Raw genomic sequence first — 16,814 nt, 5'->3', positions numbered from 1 at the left:
GAAATAATTGGTTTTCAGCCAGATGTGAATCTTAGAAACCAATGCTTGCCAATCAGGACTCATTTTATAATCACAAAACTGATCTAGACGATAAAGCACTTAGAGGATCAAGAAGAATGAACACATTAAACAATAGTTTTAAAATTCCAACAGGACACATTTGTTTGAGCCCCTCTGCGTATTGTACTTGGGAATATTCAAATGGCAGGTTGTATCTGTGATGTGTCAGAATGACAGTCATTTGAGTCGGGGGATATGTGTTTAAACAAAAAAAAAACAACCCATTGGTCATTAATTGGCATGATTTGTATGAGAAGACTAATCGTCTCTGTATGCTAGAGTGTGGAGGTGCAGAAAAATAATGAGGGTTGTCTGATTGTATAATTGAAGCAGGGAATGTTATTACAAGTGGCTTACATTGATAACAGTGATCAGGCTACAGTGTAATGAGACTAGGTAACCAGAGCTTGAAACTAATTTAAGTGCAACAGAGTCTATGCATATCCAGGTCTGAGATTAAAAACCGCTGGTTCGGTTCAACGCTGGTGGAGCCCAATTGAAAAAAAAAAGAAGCTTAGGCCTCTTATTAATGTCACAGTGGCTAGGCCGTTATTCCCGCAGGCTCTGTGTACCTCGGCTCGCTAATGAGTCATTGCTTATCAGTCGGCCTTGTTAACAGGCAGAGGCCTCCTATCCAAAACCGCCTACTGCTATTGTGTGCTAACCCTACTGTGCACTAGCCAAATGTTTTTTTGTTTTTTTTCATCTCGGCACACAGGAAGTCAAAAGTAAACAACAGCAGCACTCACAGGAAGCGGGATTTGAGCCAACGAGAAAAGAGCGGGTCCAGAGGGGAAGAATCCCATTTTGTTGTGGGATAAAGTGAACCGCTGGTACGCACACACACACGCGCAAACCCTCCCGCCTGTAAATCTTACCACGCTAACAATTGGTCCACAGTGCTCCCATCCTTTAATCCTTTTCATTACCGGACTCTGCTGGAAGCATCGGGATTCATTCTGCGGTTCTAACTGGCAGAACTGGCTGGGGTAAATAAACGTATAGGCATGAATGCAAACATTCTACTGGGGTTCAAGATGTGGCTGCTGTGGAGTTGAGGGCCATGTGGATGATGATGGGAGGTCACAACACACTGCTTTACTTGCTGTCAAACGATTGCTCCAACAGACAGAGCCATGCACTCAACACCACAACCCTGAGGTAACTGGGTCAACAGTCCAGAACAGGGGCACAGCTAGCCAACTGCATGCCTAATCCGACCCTTCCGAGGGGCACTTTCATCCACAGCGCCTGGCTGCACATCCAGCTGTGGAAAGCAATATGTCAAATGCACTGCAATTAGTGTCTCCCCAAATACTTTCACTTGCTCTAAGTTGGCGCTGTCCTCTTTGTGACTTTGACATACATTAAATGAAGATGCGAGAGTTGTGGGAGCCTGAGGTTGGTTAACGATATTAAACAGTCATGACATGCACTGTGCAGCTGTGTAATGATCATCTATAACCCATAACTCTTTAAGGACGCGTCCCCCCCTCCCCATGTTTCCCTTTCTGAGTGATAAAAACCAACAACTTACACATTTTTTATTTATCATAAAGTACAGCAGTAACAAGCAGCCCTCTCTAATTTCTCATCTGCTCCCACATTGATTTGCTGAGCTGATCGTTTTTTTTTTCCCTCTCTGATACATAACATTGAATTATTTATGCTAAGAAGACCCTTCTGATCTTGAGCCTCTTAACATGGTGATCGCCATAACGACAGCATTATCTAACTGCCCCCCCCCACCCTACTCCATCTTCTACTTAACAGCTCTGCTGCTGTGTCACAACAACAGCAATCAGACAGATTGAAGCAGATGTGGGCAATGGACCCTGTGGCTTACTCACATTTCCCTCCAAGAATGACTTTTTGGAGTTCGCCACTTTTTCTGAAATGCAAACACATGCTGCTTGAGAATAGACTTGAATATTTATCTCTTCATTTATTGGCCAATGGATATGAACTAGAGGCCGACCGATATAACATTTTTAGGGCTGATACTGATATTGGGGGCTTTAAAAAGCCGATATCCGATGATAACCAATATTTTAGTCCATAGATGAGATATTGGCCGATATATGAAACAGGAACATTCATATACAGAGGCTATATATTGTTCAGGAACACAAAATCTAATATGATTCACAATAAATAAGCTAAACACTACTCAATTAAAATAAAGAATATATAATTTGGAACACATTAAACATAAGGACTGTAAAGCCTGTGATAAAGAAGAAAAGGCAAACTTGGGCAAACGGTATTTCTGGAACACAATGTACAAATAAAGTTGCTCAAATCACAAACAGTATACATGGATAAATCAAAAATGACATAATGAGTTTGTGCACTTCTCTCTGTGTTGTAACTCTGTCATCCCTTAAAACGCAGAAAGCACAGAGCCATGGAATTTCCACATAGCAAAAAGAATATACAGTACATCAGTGACATCTCATTATTCGGTCGGGCTATTGACCAATGTCGATAAACCAGTGATAGCTAAAATTGTCCGGATTAATCGGGCGCAACAATTAACTGGTCTGGCTTTAATTTAAATCCTTAAAAAAATAGTCATTACCACTTATAAAACTCTATATGATGATGTTTCTGCATCACTGGTAAGACTAAGAGCAGTAATAGTAAGTAATGTACCATTTTTACAAATATTTAGGAAGAGTAGGCCTGTGTCATTCCTTTAACGTCATTGATTTAAAACCATAATGCTGCAAAGAAAAAAAAAAAATCAATGGCAAAACACTTTTTTTTCAAGTCTGCATCTCTGCATCCCTAGCTTCCACCCTCTTCTTCAGTGTGTTTTCTCCTCTTCTAAAAGCTGTCAGACATCCCAAGCCTAATTACTCTCTTTGACTGACATGATAATGTAAAACAATGCTTAGATGAAACCAAAGCAAGAATTTGTCATGCATGGTCAGGCTTCTCTCCAGGTAAACGTTAATCATATGTGACATGTGTCTGAACGTGAGCCAGAATCTTTTTTGGACCCAAATAACCAACCATTTCATGGATTATTTTTTCTTTCATTTTTCTAAATGAGCTCCGCTGCCTGGGTCATCACTCTAACGAGAGATTGATATTTCATCATCTGAGGTTCAATCCCTAGATTGTTTGCGCTTTTCTCATCTTTTACAGCTTTCACGGCCTTGACAGGCTCCCATTTGCATCTGTTAAACAGTGACCTCATCTCTATTTCTTGACACAAGCAGATTGTTCTTCAGCTATTACAGCACTTATCAGTCTGAGGCAACCTGACAGTTCTTCACGTTTCCATATTACATACATAAACTTGCATAAACTCAGCCATAGATCTAATTCGGAGAAGAAAATCAGCTGTTGTGGATAAACGTATTCCAAATGGAGAAAACATGTGGTTTGCAGGTCCATAGAATTAGTGTTCAGTGTGCATGTGTCCATGCATATGTACAATGCATTGAAAATTGATGCATTCGGTTTTCTAAAAAGCGTGTAGGTGTGCACAAGTGAAGATGAGAGGCCACTGAGAATAGATGTTGCAAATGCAAATCAGGATCTGTTTCTTAGAAGCCTTCCAGCTTGGAATCGCACAACTCTTTGCCAAAATGTAAGCAATTATATCTTAACTGCGATGAGAAATCAGTCGCAGGATGTGACTGAGGTCATTCAGCTTCCTGTAGATTTAGACTCAACCATGATGCATCATTTTGCTTCCAGCAGTGTTTGCTCTCAAAGGATCGCATTACCAGTAGCCATTCACTTGAGTGTTATATAACTGGAAAACACACCGGACAGTATATTACTGTTCGCTTAGCGCTCACAGTAGGGATGATATCATTACAAAGTGCTTCTCTCATCACATCCGCCTGTAGCCGCACCCATCACTTTGAGCTTCAGCCACGACGTGTGTCATCTATCCGTGGTGTAAACGGCCTTGCTGCTATATAAGAAACTAACACGAGTTATAGCGCAAGGATGGTGTGAACAGTCATGTGAGAAAGTCAGTCAGATGCTGTGTAGAACAGAAAATAAACCAATTTTGCATGTTTCTGCCAAAAACTGACAAAGTGGACAAGCCTATGAGCCTGAGAAGAAGCTTTGCACTTCATTAAGGATCTGAGACCCCTCGTGCAAGTCACACGCAGTCCTGAAAAACAACTGGACAAATTCCACTGGGGTGCAGGGAGGTGGGGGTGTCTCATGTGCTTATTCATGGCTCTCTGATTCTCTTGTCATAATACAGGAAACAACAAAAAAGACTCAAGTCAACAGATAAGGGGCACAACCACAGACAGAAAAAGAGGGTCAGCGAGGTCAGGGGGCCCCATGGGGAGAGGGAGAGATGGAGAGAACAGGGAAAGAGATGTACTCACCATAGACGACGTTGCTGTAAACCGCAGTGGTGAGTAGTACTGTCAATAAGATGGCACTCCATAATGCGGAGAGGGCTGATGGGAAGACCATGGTCAGGCAAACAGGTCCGCCTGTCTCACTGAATCCTCAGGAGGGGCCAAGGAGCTCTGGAGCGTCACCTGCAGAGAGAGCAGTGGAGAGATAAAGAATACAAGCAGGGAAGGCCAACTGGCCGCTAATTGCATCCCTTGCCATTGGTTGTCGACAACTGAATAAACGCTTGGCCCACCCGTTACTCACGCGTGGCTCCATGGGTATTCATCGATCTGCTCATGTCACACTGTAGTGAGGGAAGCAGGAGCGAGGATGGGGGGGGGTCGAAAATGATGGAGGAAGGAATTGCATGGTGGAGAGGATATTAGCATCACTAGCTCACTGTAAAAAGAGTTTTGGTGTCAAACCTTTAACTAAAGTTACTACCCCCAGAATGTAAAATAATGTAAACATCATAGATCAATTAATCCAATACAATTTACTCCAAAAAGAAAATAAAATGGTGGAAATTGCTGCTTGAAAGTTTGTTTTCATCTCCACCCTAAACACTCTGAGGACAGTGATTCTCTTGACGCCATTGTTGTTCTAGTTGCTTCCCGGAATTCCCCAAGATGTCAGAATAAAGTAAAAACACTTCTGTGCATCTATTCTAGGATACTCTACATAATGCAATGTGCGAAAAAGTCAATAAACTGAGTGTTTGGGATGAAAACAAACTTTGAAGTGGCAATTTCAAACTTTTTTCAGAGGTTTGATTCATTGATCAATGAGGCCTACTATGAGTTTATCCAATAAAAACACATTGAGGGGTGGCAACTTTAGAGCATATCTTCATGAATACCCTTTTCTCAAGTAATCCAGCTTTCTTCCACAGTCCAATAAACAGGTGTGTCAAACATGAGGCATGCAGGCCAAATCCAGCCTGCCACAGCATCTAATTTGGCCCGTGGAATGAGTTTTGGGTTCAACACATAATTCAGTTCAAGATAACTGTAACTACATGTTTCAAACCTTAAGTTACTTATTTTATTTTAAATGACGAGGACACAAACATGTTGTAATTACACATCCATCCATTTTTTGACTCGTTTGTTCCTATTTTCAGTGTCGTGGGTGTCTGCTGGAAGCTATCGCCAGCCCTCATTGGTCGTTAGGCAGGACACCCTGGACAGGGTGCCAGTCCATCGAAGAAAAACAACCAGTCACTCCTATGGCTAATTCAGAGACTCCAATTAACCCAAGAGTCATGTTTTTGGAATGTGGGAGGAAGCTGGAGTACCTGGAGGAAACCCACACAGCATGGGGAGAACATGCAACTCTACATAGAGAGGACCCAGGTATCTACACAGGACCTAAACGAGATATGACATGCTAACCACTATAAGCCATGGATGTATCCGCATGTAAACTCAATTCATTTGACCTCATACCATTAAATGTGGACTATGGTAAAGGATTGGATGGATGGATGGATGGATGGATGGATGGGTGGATGGATGGATGGATGGGTGGATGGATGGATGAATGGATGGATGGATGGATGGATGCAAGCGGTGAAAGCGTGTTAGTTGATTCAAGGAAGAAAAAAAAGAGGAGGTGCCGAAAAGCACGTGCCCGCCCGCCGAGAATAAAACCCGCGCTTCGCACTCGATTGGAGACAAAGTGACGCGCAACAATAACATAGGCACATCTGACACGCTTTCTGTGTGTGTGTGTGTGTGTGTGTGTCGTAAAGTCACAAACTCCTTCTCTCTATCTCTCTTCCCCTGCACGCGCAATCCTTAAAATAGCAAGTGTGCGCAGAGGTGAGTCGGTCCATCTGCGACGCGCTCTCCCAGAGGTAATGCCTGCGGGACGGGCGGGTATGTTGGGCGGGGACGGGGGTGGGGACGGTGATGGTGGTGGAGGAGAGAGGAGGATGGGATGGGATGTGGAAGGACTGGGAGGGGAATGTGTGTTTATTGTTGCTCCAGCTCTTCCTGTTGGGTGATGGCGAGAAATGAAAACAAAAACTGGAGCAAGTGCATCCGGAGGAAATAACTGCGTGCGATTTCACCCAAGTTCATCACTTTTGTGTTGGGAGAGAAGCACAGTGCTAAATATGATTTCAATAGAAAGACACCCGACCTGCGTCGCTGCAGAATAAAGGATGTCCAGCTTTCTCCAACCTGTCCCGCACTTTGCGGGAACATTTTGGGAAATGCGCTCAAACATGCACGCACCGCGATGCTTCCATCGGAGAATGAATGAGCTCAGAAATGAAGAATAATAGGAGGCGGTGAAACACACGCATAGTCAAACACGCAGGGATTACATAGCTCTCCCTCTCGGACTGGAATAAAGGATTACGCACGCACGCACGCACACACAAACGCATTCCTGGAGACGGAAAAGCGCCAGCAGTGACAGGTGCCTCCTGCAGGCTCCCACAGCCATGAGTGGAACAACAATAATACAAAGTGTGTAAGGCATTGCACGGTCATACGCACACACACACCCCGTTATTTCTGGACTCCGGAGTCGGGCTGTGTTGGTCTCTGTAGGTCTTCCACCGGTTAGATCCCTCCTTAGATGCGCAGCAGTCCTCTCACTTTTGGAATATCTCCTTTGTTTCTTCTGTTGGATCTTCTTTTATTTATTTATTTGGTATCCTGTGCGCTCTTTTTCTCTCTCACACACACACACAAACACACAGAGAACGTGTGTTTGCGTCTCTCTCCACGGCTACCGTTCACTGCAGCAAAAACAGACTGTCTGAAAGACGAGAGGGAGGGGACAAGGGATGGAGGGAGGGCTGAGTGGAGGAGGAAGGGAGGGATGAAGGGGGGGGGGTTAATACGATTTGGCCCGTACCACCGGGATAACAGAGCCAGAGCAGAGCCCTGAAGAAGATGGAGCTGATAGAGTGATCTCAGCATACTGAAGAATCGCCATAATAGTTTATAATGCTCCACAGTCGGTCTGCTCTTTATGGACCTTATCTGGCTTTGAGGAATCGTTATCATTCACTGTAGTGGAGCGTTCACAGCAGGGCTTCCCCATGATTGCTGTCTTTATCTAAATGTCTGCTGGGAAGTAGTAGAAGTAGATGTTCTTACAGGCTTCGGTCATCATATCTCCTGAGACAATTAAGACTCCATCGGAAGTTATTTTCATGGTTCTCCTTAGAGTGGGATGTTAGGTACAGAACTATTACCACTATCTCACAGATAGGCCCTTTATTTTCCATGGGCCTTATAATTTACCACCTTGAGTTTATACGATCTTTGGCCTTGGCAAGTACTTTGTCCTCATAGATTGAAGCTTATCAATCTATCCATCTCATACCTGTCAAGTTTTGGATTTGAAAATAAGGGAAATTTTCTGGCGCCCACTACGAGCCGTCCCACCCTAACCCAACAAGCTCCAGTATCCCTTATATTTTAAGATAGATGTACAAGAAATATAAAATAGCCACTTATCAACCACTTACTAAATACAATTATGTGATTAGAATCTGGTAGGTCGACCTTTATTAACATTAAAATGCTGTGAACATTCCTACTAGGGCTGGGCAATATGGACCAAAACTCATATCTCAATATTTTTTCTCAAAATGGTGATATATGATATAAATTTAGATAATTTTAGTTTGAATGAAGTCTGAGAAGAAAGAGAATTCTGGGTTGGCTGATATTTCATGATGACTTACGTTGTTCCTTTCGCTGTGGTAGACGTTAAAATCTCAGTTATTAATCTAACAGAACGTGTAAATGTGTCCCATCTTGCTGATCTTTAGGAATATAAACTCTCTGTTCCAGTTTCCAAGGTATTTACACGAGTTCTTTGTTTTTTTTCGTCTTCATCTCTTTTCTGAGTTGTTTCCGGGTTTGTTGCCGCCGTCGGCACTAATATCGCGAGAACTGTCGCTCAGGCCATTTCAGGTGGAAGTTCTTGTGAGGCGAGAGACGGCGTTCAGTTTAGTAAGGCATCTTTTTATTATTATTACATTAAAATACGGGATATTTACGGGAAAATACTAATACGGGACGATGGCGGGAATGAGGGGTAAAATATGGGAGTTTCTCGGCCAAAACGGAATACTTGACAGGTATAAATTTTCCGGCGTCCGCTACGAGCCACCCCACCACCCCAACCAAGTTCTCGTATGCCAGTTTAAGACAGGTATACAAAATATATCACACAATTGGGTGATTAGAATGTGGTTGGCCAACTTTTGTTGACATTGTACGTTATAATATAGCCTAAATGAAAATATAAAAGAGTATATGAAACACACTTGTTTTATTTCATATAATCACAGTTCATATACACGTTAACACATTGCATATATATATAATATATTTCATATTTCTCATGCTCACCCATGTGGTTCTCTGGTATTCAGTAATGACTTATCATACAGTTTTGTTGCAGACTTTACATGCATTAACACTTTTGGAAGGAGTGTATATTTGCGCTGCCTGAGCTTGGCTGATTTTTCATGCTGACTTACGTCGTTCCTCACCCGTGGGAGATGCTAAATTCTCAGTTACAAATCTTACAGGACGCGTAACTGCTCCTCTTTAGGAAGATAAATTCACTGTCTCATTTTTCAAGGTATTTACACGACTTCTTTGTTTTTGTTTTTCGCAGAAACGCCTTCTTTCATCCATCCATCATCTGTTGTTTCCAGGTTTGTTCCCGCTGTCGGCACTAATCTGAGAGAACTGCCACCTGGGGCATGCGGGTATAGTTCTCGCGAGGCTCGTGACAGCATTCAGTTTGTAGAGGCAGAGGAATGTTTTCATTTATTATCTTTTAATTATCATTACATTATAGTTTGGGATGTTTGCGGAAGAATACTAATACGAGAGGATGGCAGGAAAGAGGGGTAAATTATGGTAGTTTCCTGGCCAAAACGGGAGTCTATCCCCCACGTTCCCACGTTAATGTGGCAAACTTTCAGTTATCTTGAAATGACAAATGGATTTGTTTATTTATTTGTCTATTTGTTTGTTTGTTTGTTTGTTTTTAGCAATCGGTATACAAAATAAGCACTTCCTTCAACTAACACTGGATAATATACAGTTATTAGGTATTACACTATATGAAATCCTATTGGCAGTGGCTATTCGTACGGTTGCCATAACAATATACCAGCATTCTATCCATACGCAGCGCCCCTCATTGGCTAGTTTAGGTCACGTGACTAAGACTAACCCTAAGACGCTACATACGTGTACTTTGGTAAACGTACCAACCGTGCGAATAGACACTTTCTATCCTATTAAGACAAATCACATAAGACACTGGCTACATGGTGCTAACCCACTCTCATAGCTATATGTACACCTCCAGGGATTTATATCACATAAAAATCAGTTCATCATTAGGTGATTCTTATTTTTTAGGTGTTTTGTCTTTTAAAGTAACCATAATGCTCTCTGTATTAAAGGTGTTATAGAATTAAAGGTTGGTTGATTGATTGCTGCAATGAATCTTATTTACTCCAAATAATAGCCGGCACAAACAGTTGTTTGAACAGCAGCTGTTACCATGGTAACAGCCAATTGTGTGTGTTTTTTGAAGATAAACAAGGCATATGGAAATATCACATTTAAACATCAAATGCGATCTTGGTTTATATTAAAACAACTTTACAAAGAAATATCTTTTCTATTGATTAGCTATACTTGGTAACTGGTACTTATGCAATGACACCAGACGTCCCAGTTAGATTAAAGAATAGTCATCCTCAAATCCTTATAAATACAGCTTGTCGATGTCTTTTAACCACTTTTAGGCCAAAGCATAGCATCATGCTACTGTAGCGTTTTTTTCCTTGTCAACATCAGAGGGTGGTCCTTTAGGAGTTGACGTTTTATGCATCAGGTCCATTCGGGAATCAAATTCCAAGGGAGGGAGGCGATGAGGGGTGGAGAGTTCCACTTGCCAGAGAGGATTAAGGATTAGTTTTGCTGGCGGATTAGGTCTGAGTGTGTAGGGAGGCAAGATAGGGTTAAACATGGATGGAGGCTGGCACACGAGAGCCCAGGCAGGGGTTGGTGTTGGTCGTTAGATGTAGAAGCTGATGTGGATGGAAATAGAAATAGGAACCTCCCCTAGTTGTTTAAACGGCTTTGTGTTCTTTGAGGGATCTTGAAGCACTTGCTTTTAAAAGCCTAATATTTTTCCTGGATCCAATATTAAATTTGTGCTTTGTGTATTTGGTGAGGAATAATTTAAATCTCACTGAGGGTCATTGATTTAAAAAAAAAAACAAAAAAAAAAAACAATTGCTCTCCCTCATTTACTATAAGGTAAATATTATTGTGTTTGTTTATATGGTTTATATGGACCCCAAGTCTGAAATAAAGGTATCTATCTATCCATCTGTCTGTCTGTCTGTCTATCTATCTATCTATCTACCTATCTATCTATCATTGCTGATCCCATGATGGACCAAAATGATGTCCTGATAAGGCTGGAGTAGTCTTTAAGCTCCAAAGAGGAAGATCAAATGATCTCAATCTTCTACATTTGCCCCTGTATTGTCTGTCTCTAAGAATTTGCGGCATCAAAGTTGAAGACACTGGTTCTAGTTCTCCAGGTGATGACAGACTATCTCAATTCATCTCCAAACATAAGAAAGGTGAAAAAAAAAAGTCCAAAGTCCACCCAAGGTGCATTTAAAGTCACCCTGAGGTTTTAAAAGAGCTTAACTAACAGAAATACTAGCTTTTCTCCACTCGCACCTCCTAATCGTAACTACAGCCTTTAATTCATTGTGAATTCTGCAGTCGCTCTTGAAATAATAATCATGATTATTTTATGTGCATTGGGATCCAAGACTTTTATCTTGTAGTATTTTTGAAGGTCAAAGGGAAATAAAATGCTCCTCTAATGTCCTTAGGGTTATAACAAGTCCCTCACCGTGGTTTATTTATATAAAATGACTGTGCTACTGCAGATCTCCGTTCCCCACATTCAGCACCTGCTCGCAGTTGCCATCTATAATTAATGACAAACTCTGCATATAAGAAACTTTAAAAAACATATTCTTTTTTTTTTTTTTTTGTCTTTCTTGCAGTGAGTCATTAATGTTGGATCTACTCACAGGTCTTTATGTCTTCCTGTGTCTGTAAACCAAATGGGAGAGAAGAAAGTGTGGCATCTGGCATCATTAAACATTTGTTATGAGGATGGGGAAATAGCTTTAAATGTTGTTTTCCTGGCCCGACATTAGAAAAGTGTTTACTCTGGTGTAAATCAGCCCCAGGTGATGAAAACATGCACGCTCACTGACTTTGTGTGCATGATTCCAGTGTCCCACCTTAAAGCTATTGTTTTTTTGTTTTTTTTGTTTTTTTGTTGTTTTTTCACATCAATTCTCTGGATGCAGTCTGCGTCATAAAACAATGACCTTTAAGTGGTAAACGGGTGGCGAGTTCACCATACATTTTCAGCATGTGCTTTTATTATTCACCCCTGCTGCCCGTTTCCATTCCCTCAACAATCTGCATTTGTATCCATCACTATTGAAACATTGTCAGCGGGAGAGCTGTAAAATACACAAGATCATTTTTATCCAAAATAAGCCTTTCATCATAGATCACTCATCTCTGCCGGGACTCGAACCCGGAGCCTCTGGATTAGAAGTCCAGCGCGCTATTCCATTGCGCCACAGAGACTGGGGCGTGTGCATTCTGGGATGATGATGGGATTTATACCCCTCCTCCCAGCCTCAGCATCCTCTGTATCTCTCAGCATCAGGACCGCTGCCCCGCGGATAATAATTTCCCGCCCGGTAGGGGATGCTGCCGAGGCGTAACCATCCTCCACTAAATACCTCATTGAAACGTGTGAAGTCCCCTCCCTCCACCCCAAACTGCGCACAGTCAGTCTAAAAGTCTAACCCCCACCCCATAATAATAGATATTATCAGTGCAGAAATAAAACTTAATAAACTAAAGAGATGAAACCTAATATATGGTACATTATAGTATAGTATCAAAAACCTGCAATCCAAAAAATCATTCCCTGCAGGGATAAATTGCTCCATGTTTAATTTGGCTGCTGTAGTTCAAAACATTCCCACATGGATTCATTGTAAAAACACCAAAAGTGAGTCTTTTCCTTAAATCCGCAGACTGAGATTGGATGGATCTCATGCTCACGTGCAACACAGGCATGTTCCTGTATAGAGGTTAGAGGTTAGAGGCCATGCACTGCTGGAAAGCCTGCATGAATCAGTGAGCAATTGTGCAGGCCACACATCACATGTCAAACTCAAGGCCCGGGGACCAAATCTGGCCCTTTAGAGCATCAAATTTGGCCCTTTCGAGAAAGTAAAAATGAAATATATATATTTTTTAAATTACAAACTAATCCAGTTGTAGAGATCTCAGTCCCTCCAAATACAAAAATTCAATTAAATCCACAATATTTGCAGAGCTCAGTTTTACACTTCTTATATCACATAGCGGCATTCATTTTTAATCTGAAATTGTTGAAAGAACTCTGAATTTTTCCAAAATCTGACCATTATTCCATAAAATTTTCCGAAATTTGTAAAATCTGGGAAATTTGGGACTCATATATCACATACTTTATCATTTATATATCGTTTATATGTGGATGTGCAAACCAGGGCACATTAATGTTGAATTTTCCCACAAATAATCTGTGGCTCATTTAAGCTCAAGCTGCTCCGTATTTGGCCCCGGAACTAAAATGAGATGGACACCCCTGCCATACATATTCAGGTGGTCCTTTCAGTGTTGGTGCTTTCTGGTGCATGAAACAGTGACGGTCACATGCATTTAAATAGAAAATTATTCTATGTCTCATGTAAAATAAACAAAGCAGCGGCAAAACTGCAGATCCCAGATCATAAGCCTTGATTATTCCATACAAGCCCATATTAGTTAGTCCCTGGTATTCGCTATGCTCATTCAGCATCTTGCATTTGGCTTGTTCAACCATTGAGTTTTATCCAACACGACCCAATGATGATGAGAAGGTATAGTAGAAAAGCCTTTGAAATGCCTAAACATACAGTATCATCACATTAAACAAGAAATAAGGCTTGGGTGCCTTTGTTTAAGTCTGAAGGTTTCATTGGATCCCTAGTCTATACAGAAGTTGCTGTTCTGGTGTGGTGTGTATAGGGTAAGGGTCCCAGGTCTCTCAAATGATTGGATGAACTGCATGCTGTGTTACAGTTTTTCCTCTGCTTTTCTCACATCACTATTAACATTTGCACAGCAGTTAGTGCATTTCTCAAAACAATTCATGCAAACTGCAAAACCTAGTGGATCACCTGCAAAAGCACGTTATTTGCTCAAAATGGATAGTCCATTCCTCAAAATCAAGTATTCATGTCAATGAAACTGGCAGCGTCATCAAAATGAGAAGTCTTGACACCATTGTTTATGAATAAGGTAGTCAAATGGCTTACTCATGTTTTCATTATGACAGTTTATTCTCTCAGTGTTTTCCAATGCAAAAAAAAAAAAAATGGTCAGAACTGGGTGACACTACCTGAAAATGCTCCAGACAGCACTATACGCTACATGTACAGCCATTGGAAAACTACAGTAATGCTACACATTGCTGTAGTTAGGGGAGAAAGTGAGTACAAGACACTGAATACCTACGTTTCACTTTTTTACTGTGTATGCTCTTTGCAATTCTACAGCATTGTGCAAAAGAAAAATACACTACAGTCACTTATTTAGAGCAAACATAACAGTACATATTGTAAATAAACATAGGTAAATCATTCTGGCACGTTCAGACGTTCCTGTCTGTCTGGTCACATATTTTCATCTACATCACAACAGATATCATCCCTTGTTCACTTTAGGAGACATTTCCAGGAAAAAAATGATATAGAAATGAAATGAAGACTATTAGTTTCATTGGGAACGACTATTCAGCATCTATAAGTATTGTTCATTTTGACTCACATGACATAAGCAAATGATAATGTTATAAATTGGCAGAGAATTGTATGAAAGCAACTGATACATGTCCAAAAGCATTTGCAATTTGTTCATAGGAGGGATAAATTGCTACTAGGATGTGCACACATGACTAATGTTGTGGAGGTTGAACTAATAGTTATGAGAATTTTCATTCTGATCTGAGAAAAACTGTAAAAAAAAAAAAAAAAAACAATAATATATTAATATTAACAATAAAACATTAGATTTTTCGGTTTTTCAAAATAATTTCTGGACACAATACAATATAATTTGGACAGCAGGCTAATTCATTATTTAAAAAAATGAACAAGAAATGACATTAAATAAATTAGTAAATAAAGCAAGTCTTGAGTTGGATTTGAATAATAGAAAATAATCCAAACCATAACATATTGTGGTTAAAAGGCTGTGCCACTACATGTTTGCTACAGTCAAACAACTGGGAATTTTATTAAAATAAAAAAAAGCTACAAGCTATAACAGCAAGTTATCCAATTCAATTTTATTAATAATAAAAACACATGTGAATAAATAAATAATAAATACAGCAGTAAAAACCTGCAGCCTTTTTTTAAACAAAAAAACAAAACAGTTTTTATGTTTTTAAGAAATGAAGTTATCGGCGTGCTCAGATCTTTTCTCTAAATCTAAAATGAACCTCTCCACATTTGCTGGAGTATTGGACACTTAAATGCAGCACAGCCCCTCCGACGGCAGTGTGTTTAACATATTTATTGAAAGAAGTCTTTAGTATTTAAATCGTTTGAGAACTGCATGAAAGTGTGGGGAGCCACCCCTGGCCCCCCTTCTCGCCACGCCACTGAACACCTATAGCTTCACCTCACTACCAGGTTTTAATTCACATAAAAGGCAGGTTTACATAATCAAACTAACACCTCAATACAATATGTTATAGTCAAAGAAAAACCCCTTGAAGGTGAAAAAAGAAAAGAAAAGAAAAACTAACTGCAAAAAGAATAATTGACTTTACAATTGTCATTCAACATTTACTGGGGCATAAAACACAATCAGGAGTGTTTCATCACGTCCTAAACTTCATCCTCAGGGTACCAGAGTCAAATAGTTTTATTCTCCTTGCGTTTCCACTATGTGTAGGTCGCAACCACAATTTCTAAACTGCCAATTTGAACTGTTTAACAAGCACTTACATCCTCCAAGCCACCAGTGAGCAAATTTTATTAGAGCCAACTATATATTCGCTCCTGCTGCCTTGAAAAGTGCAATTTTATTTGATGGAAACAGACACAAACCTCGCGGAATTACAAAGCAATATTCAGTTCTTTTCCCTCCGTGTTCTGGCTAGGCCTTTTTCTGCGTTTACCGAGGTGGACCTGACAATATATGGCTGGTGGTTTTCATTCTCACTGCAGGACAGAAGATGTTGGGGTGCAGACTCAGAGCGTAGATTCAGTGGGAGGCCAGGCCTGAGGCAAGGTGCTGGTGAGGAGCCAGTTCACCCACGAGGCTTCCACATTTGGGCTCTGCATTTTCAGCCTTGCTTTTTCTTTATTTTAAAAAATGCATCGCAGCATCAGAAGCAGGTGAAGTTCAAATATGAATAACAGGATTACAGCAAACAGACCCTCAATGGACACTAAGACGTTCAACTTCAGAACAAGAAGACATGGTCATCAACATCCAATAACTCACAACCTTTTCCTAAATGTCCTAAATCTAACTTAGATGTATAGATAAGAAAAAATTATCACATCAGAATATAAAATTACTATCTTAAATGTTTTCTTAAAAAAAAGCTGTCCCCTTTGAAGATACCTCAGAGTAAAAAGATGAAACAAGGGCATTAACTCCAGAAAAAATAATTGCATGCTTCTCATTTTCGAACTCCATCAAGGTATTGATACTATGAAGCCACACACCAAATTTGGTGATCCTATCTTAAACAGTTTCTGAGAAAAGCTGTCCCCTTTGACGATACTTCGAACAGAGTATAAAGAAAAACGAAACAAGGGCAATAACTCCGGAAAAAAAAATTGCCCGCTTCTCATTTTCAAACTCCATCAAGTTATTGATACCCTGAAGCCACACACTGAATTTGGTTATCCTATCTTAAACGGTTTCTGAGAAAAGCTGTCCCCTTTAACTCTGACGGACGACGCTCAAACCTATATCCCCCTTCCACATTTTGTGGCGGGGGATAATAACAATTGACAACGACACTTCTGTAATTGTAGTGGAAATGTATATAACATAAAATGTGTTTTATGTATTACCAATAAACAAAATCAACATGAACATTTCCGGATGGATGTGACACCAAGTCGTTGATTTTGGTGCAGTGCTTACATTAAGTCAGGGATGTCAAACTCATTTTAAGTCAGGGGCCAAATATAAAGTTGTTTG

General features: G+C 40.5%; 1 protein-coding gene and 1 non-coding gene across 4 annotated transcripts in view; both read right to left on the bottom strand.

Moving 5' to 3' along the window:
• Window positions 1-7,206, bottom strand: part of cadm3 (cell adhesion molecule 3) — a 116,386-nt gene extending 109,180 nt beyond the window's left edge. For all 3 annotated transcript variants that reach the window (XM_028472635.1, XM_028472636.1, XM_028472637.1), the window contains exons 1-2: window positions 6,959-7,206; window positions 4,428-4,586 (exon numbers count right to left, since the gene is read on the bottom strand). In XM_028472635.1, coding sequence (XP_028328436.1) covers window positions 4,428-4,518 — 91 coding nt within the window. In that variant the 5' untranslated portion in view covers window positions 4,519-4,586; window positions 6,959-7,206. The remainder of the gene's footprint in view (window positions 1-4,427; window positions 4,587-6,958) is intronic.
• A 4,854-nt stretch (window positions 7,207-12,060) lies between these two features.
• Window positions 12,061-12,134, bottom strand: trnar-ucu (transfer RNA arginine (anticodon UCU)). Its single transcript has one exon. It is a non-coding gene; the product is annotated as a tRNA-Arg (tRNA).
• Between the last annotated feature and the right edge of the window lie 4,680 nt (window positions 12,135-16,814).

This window comes from Gouania willdenowi, chromosome 17 (genome assembly GCF_900634775.1).
Source record: "Gouania willdenowi chromosome 17, fGouWil2.1, whole genome shotgun sequence".
Taxonomy (NCBI): domain Eukaryota; kingdom Metazoa; phylum Chordata; class Actinopteri; order Blenniiformes; family Gobiesocidae; genus Gouania; species Gouania willdenowi.
The sequence above is the reverse complement of the archived record's forward strand: the minus strand, read 5'-3'. Positions and strand labels throughout refer to the sequence as shown.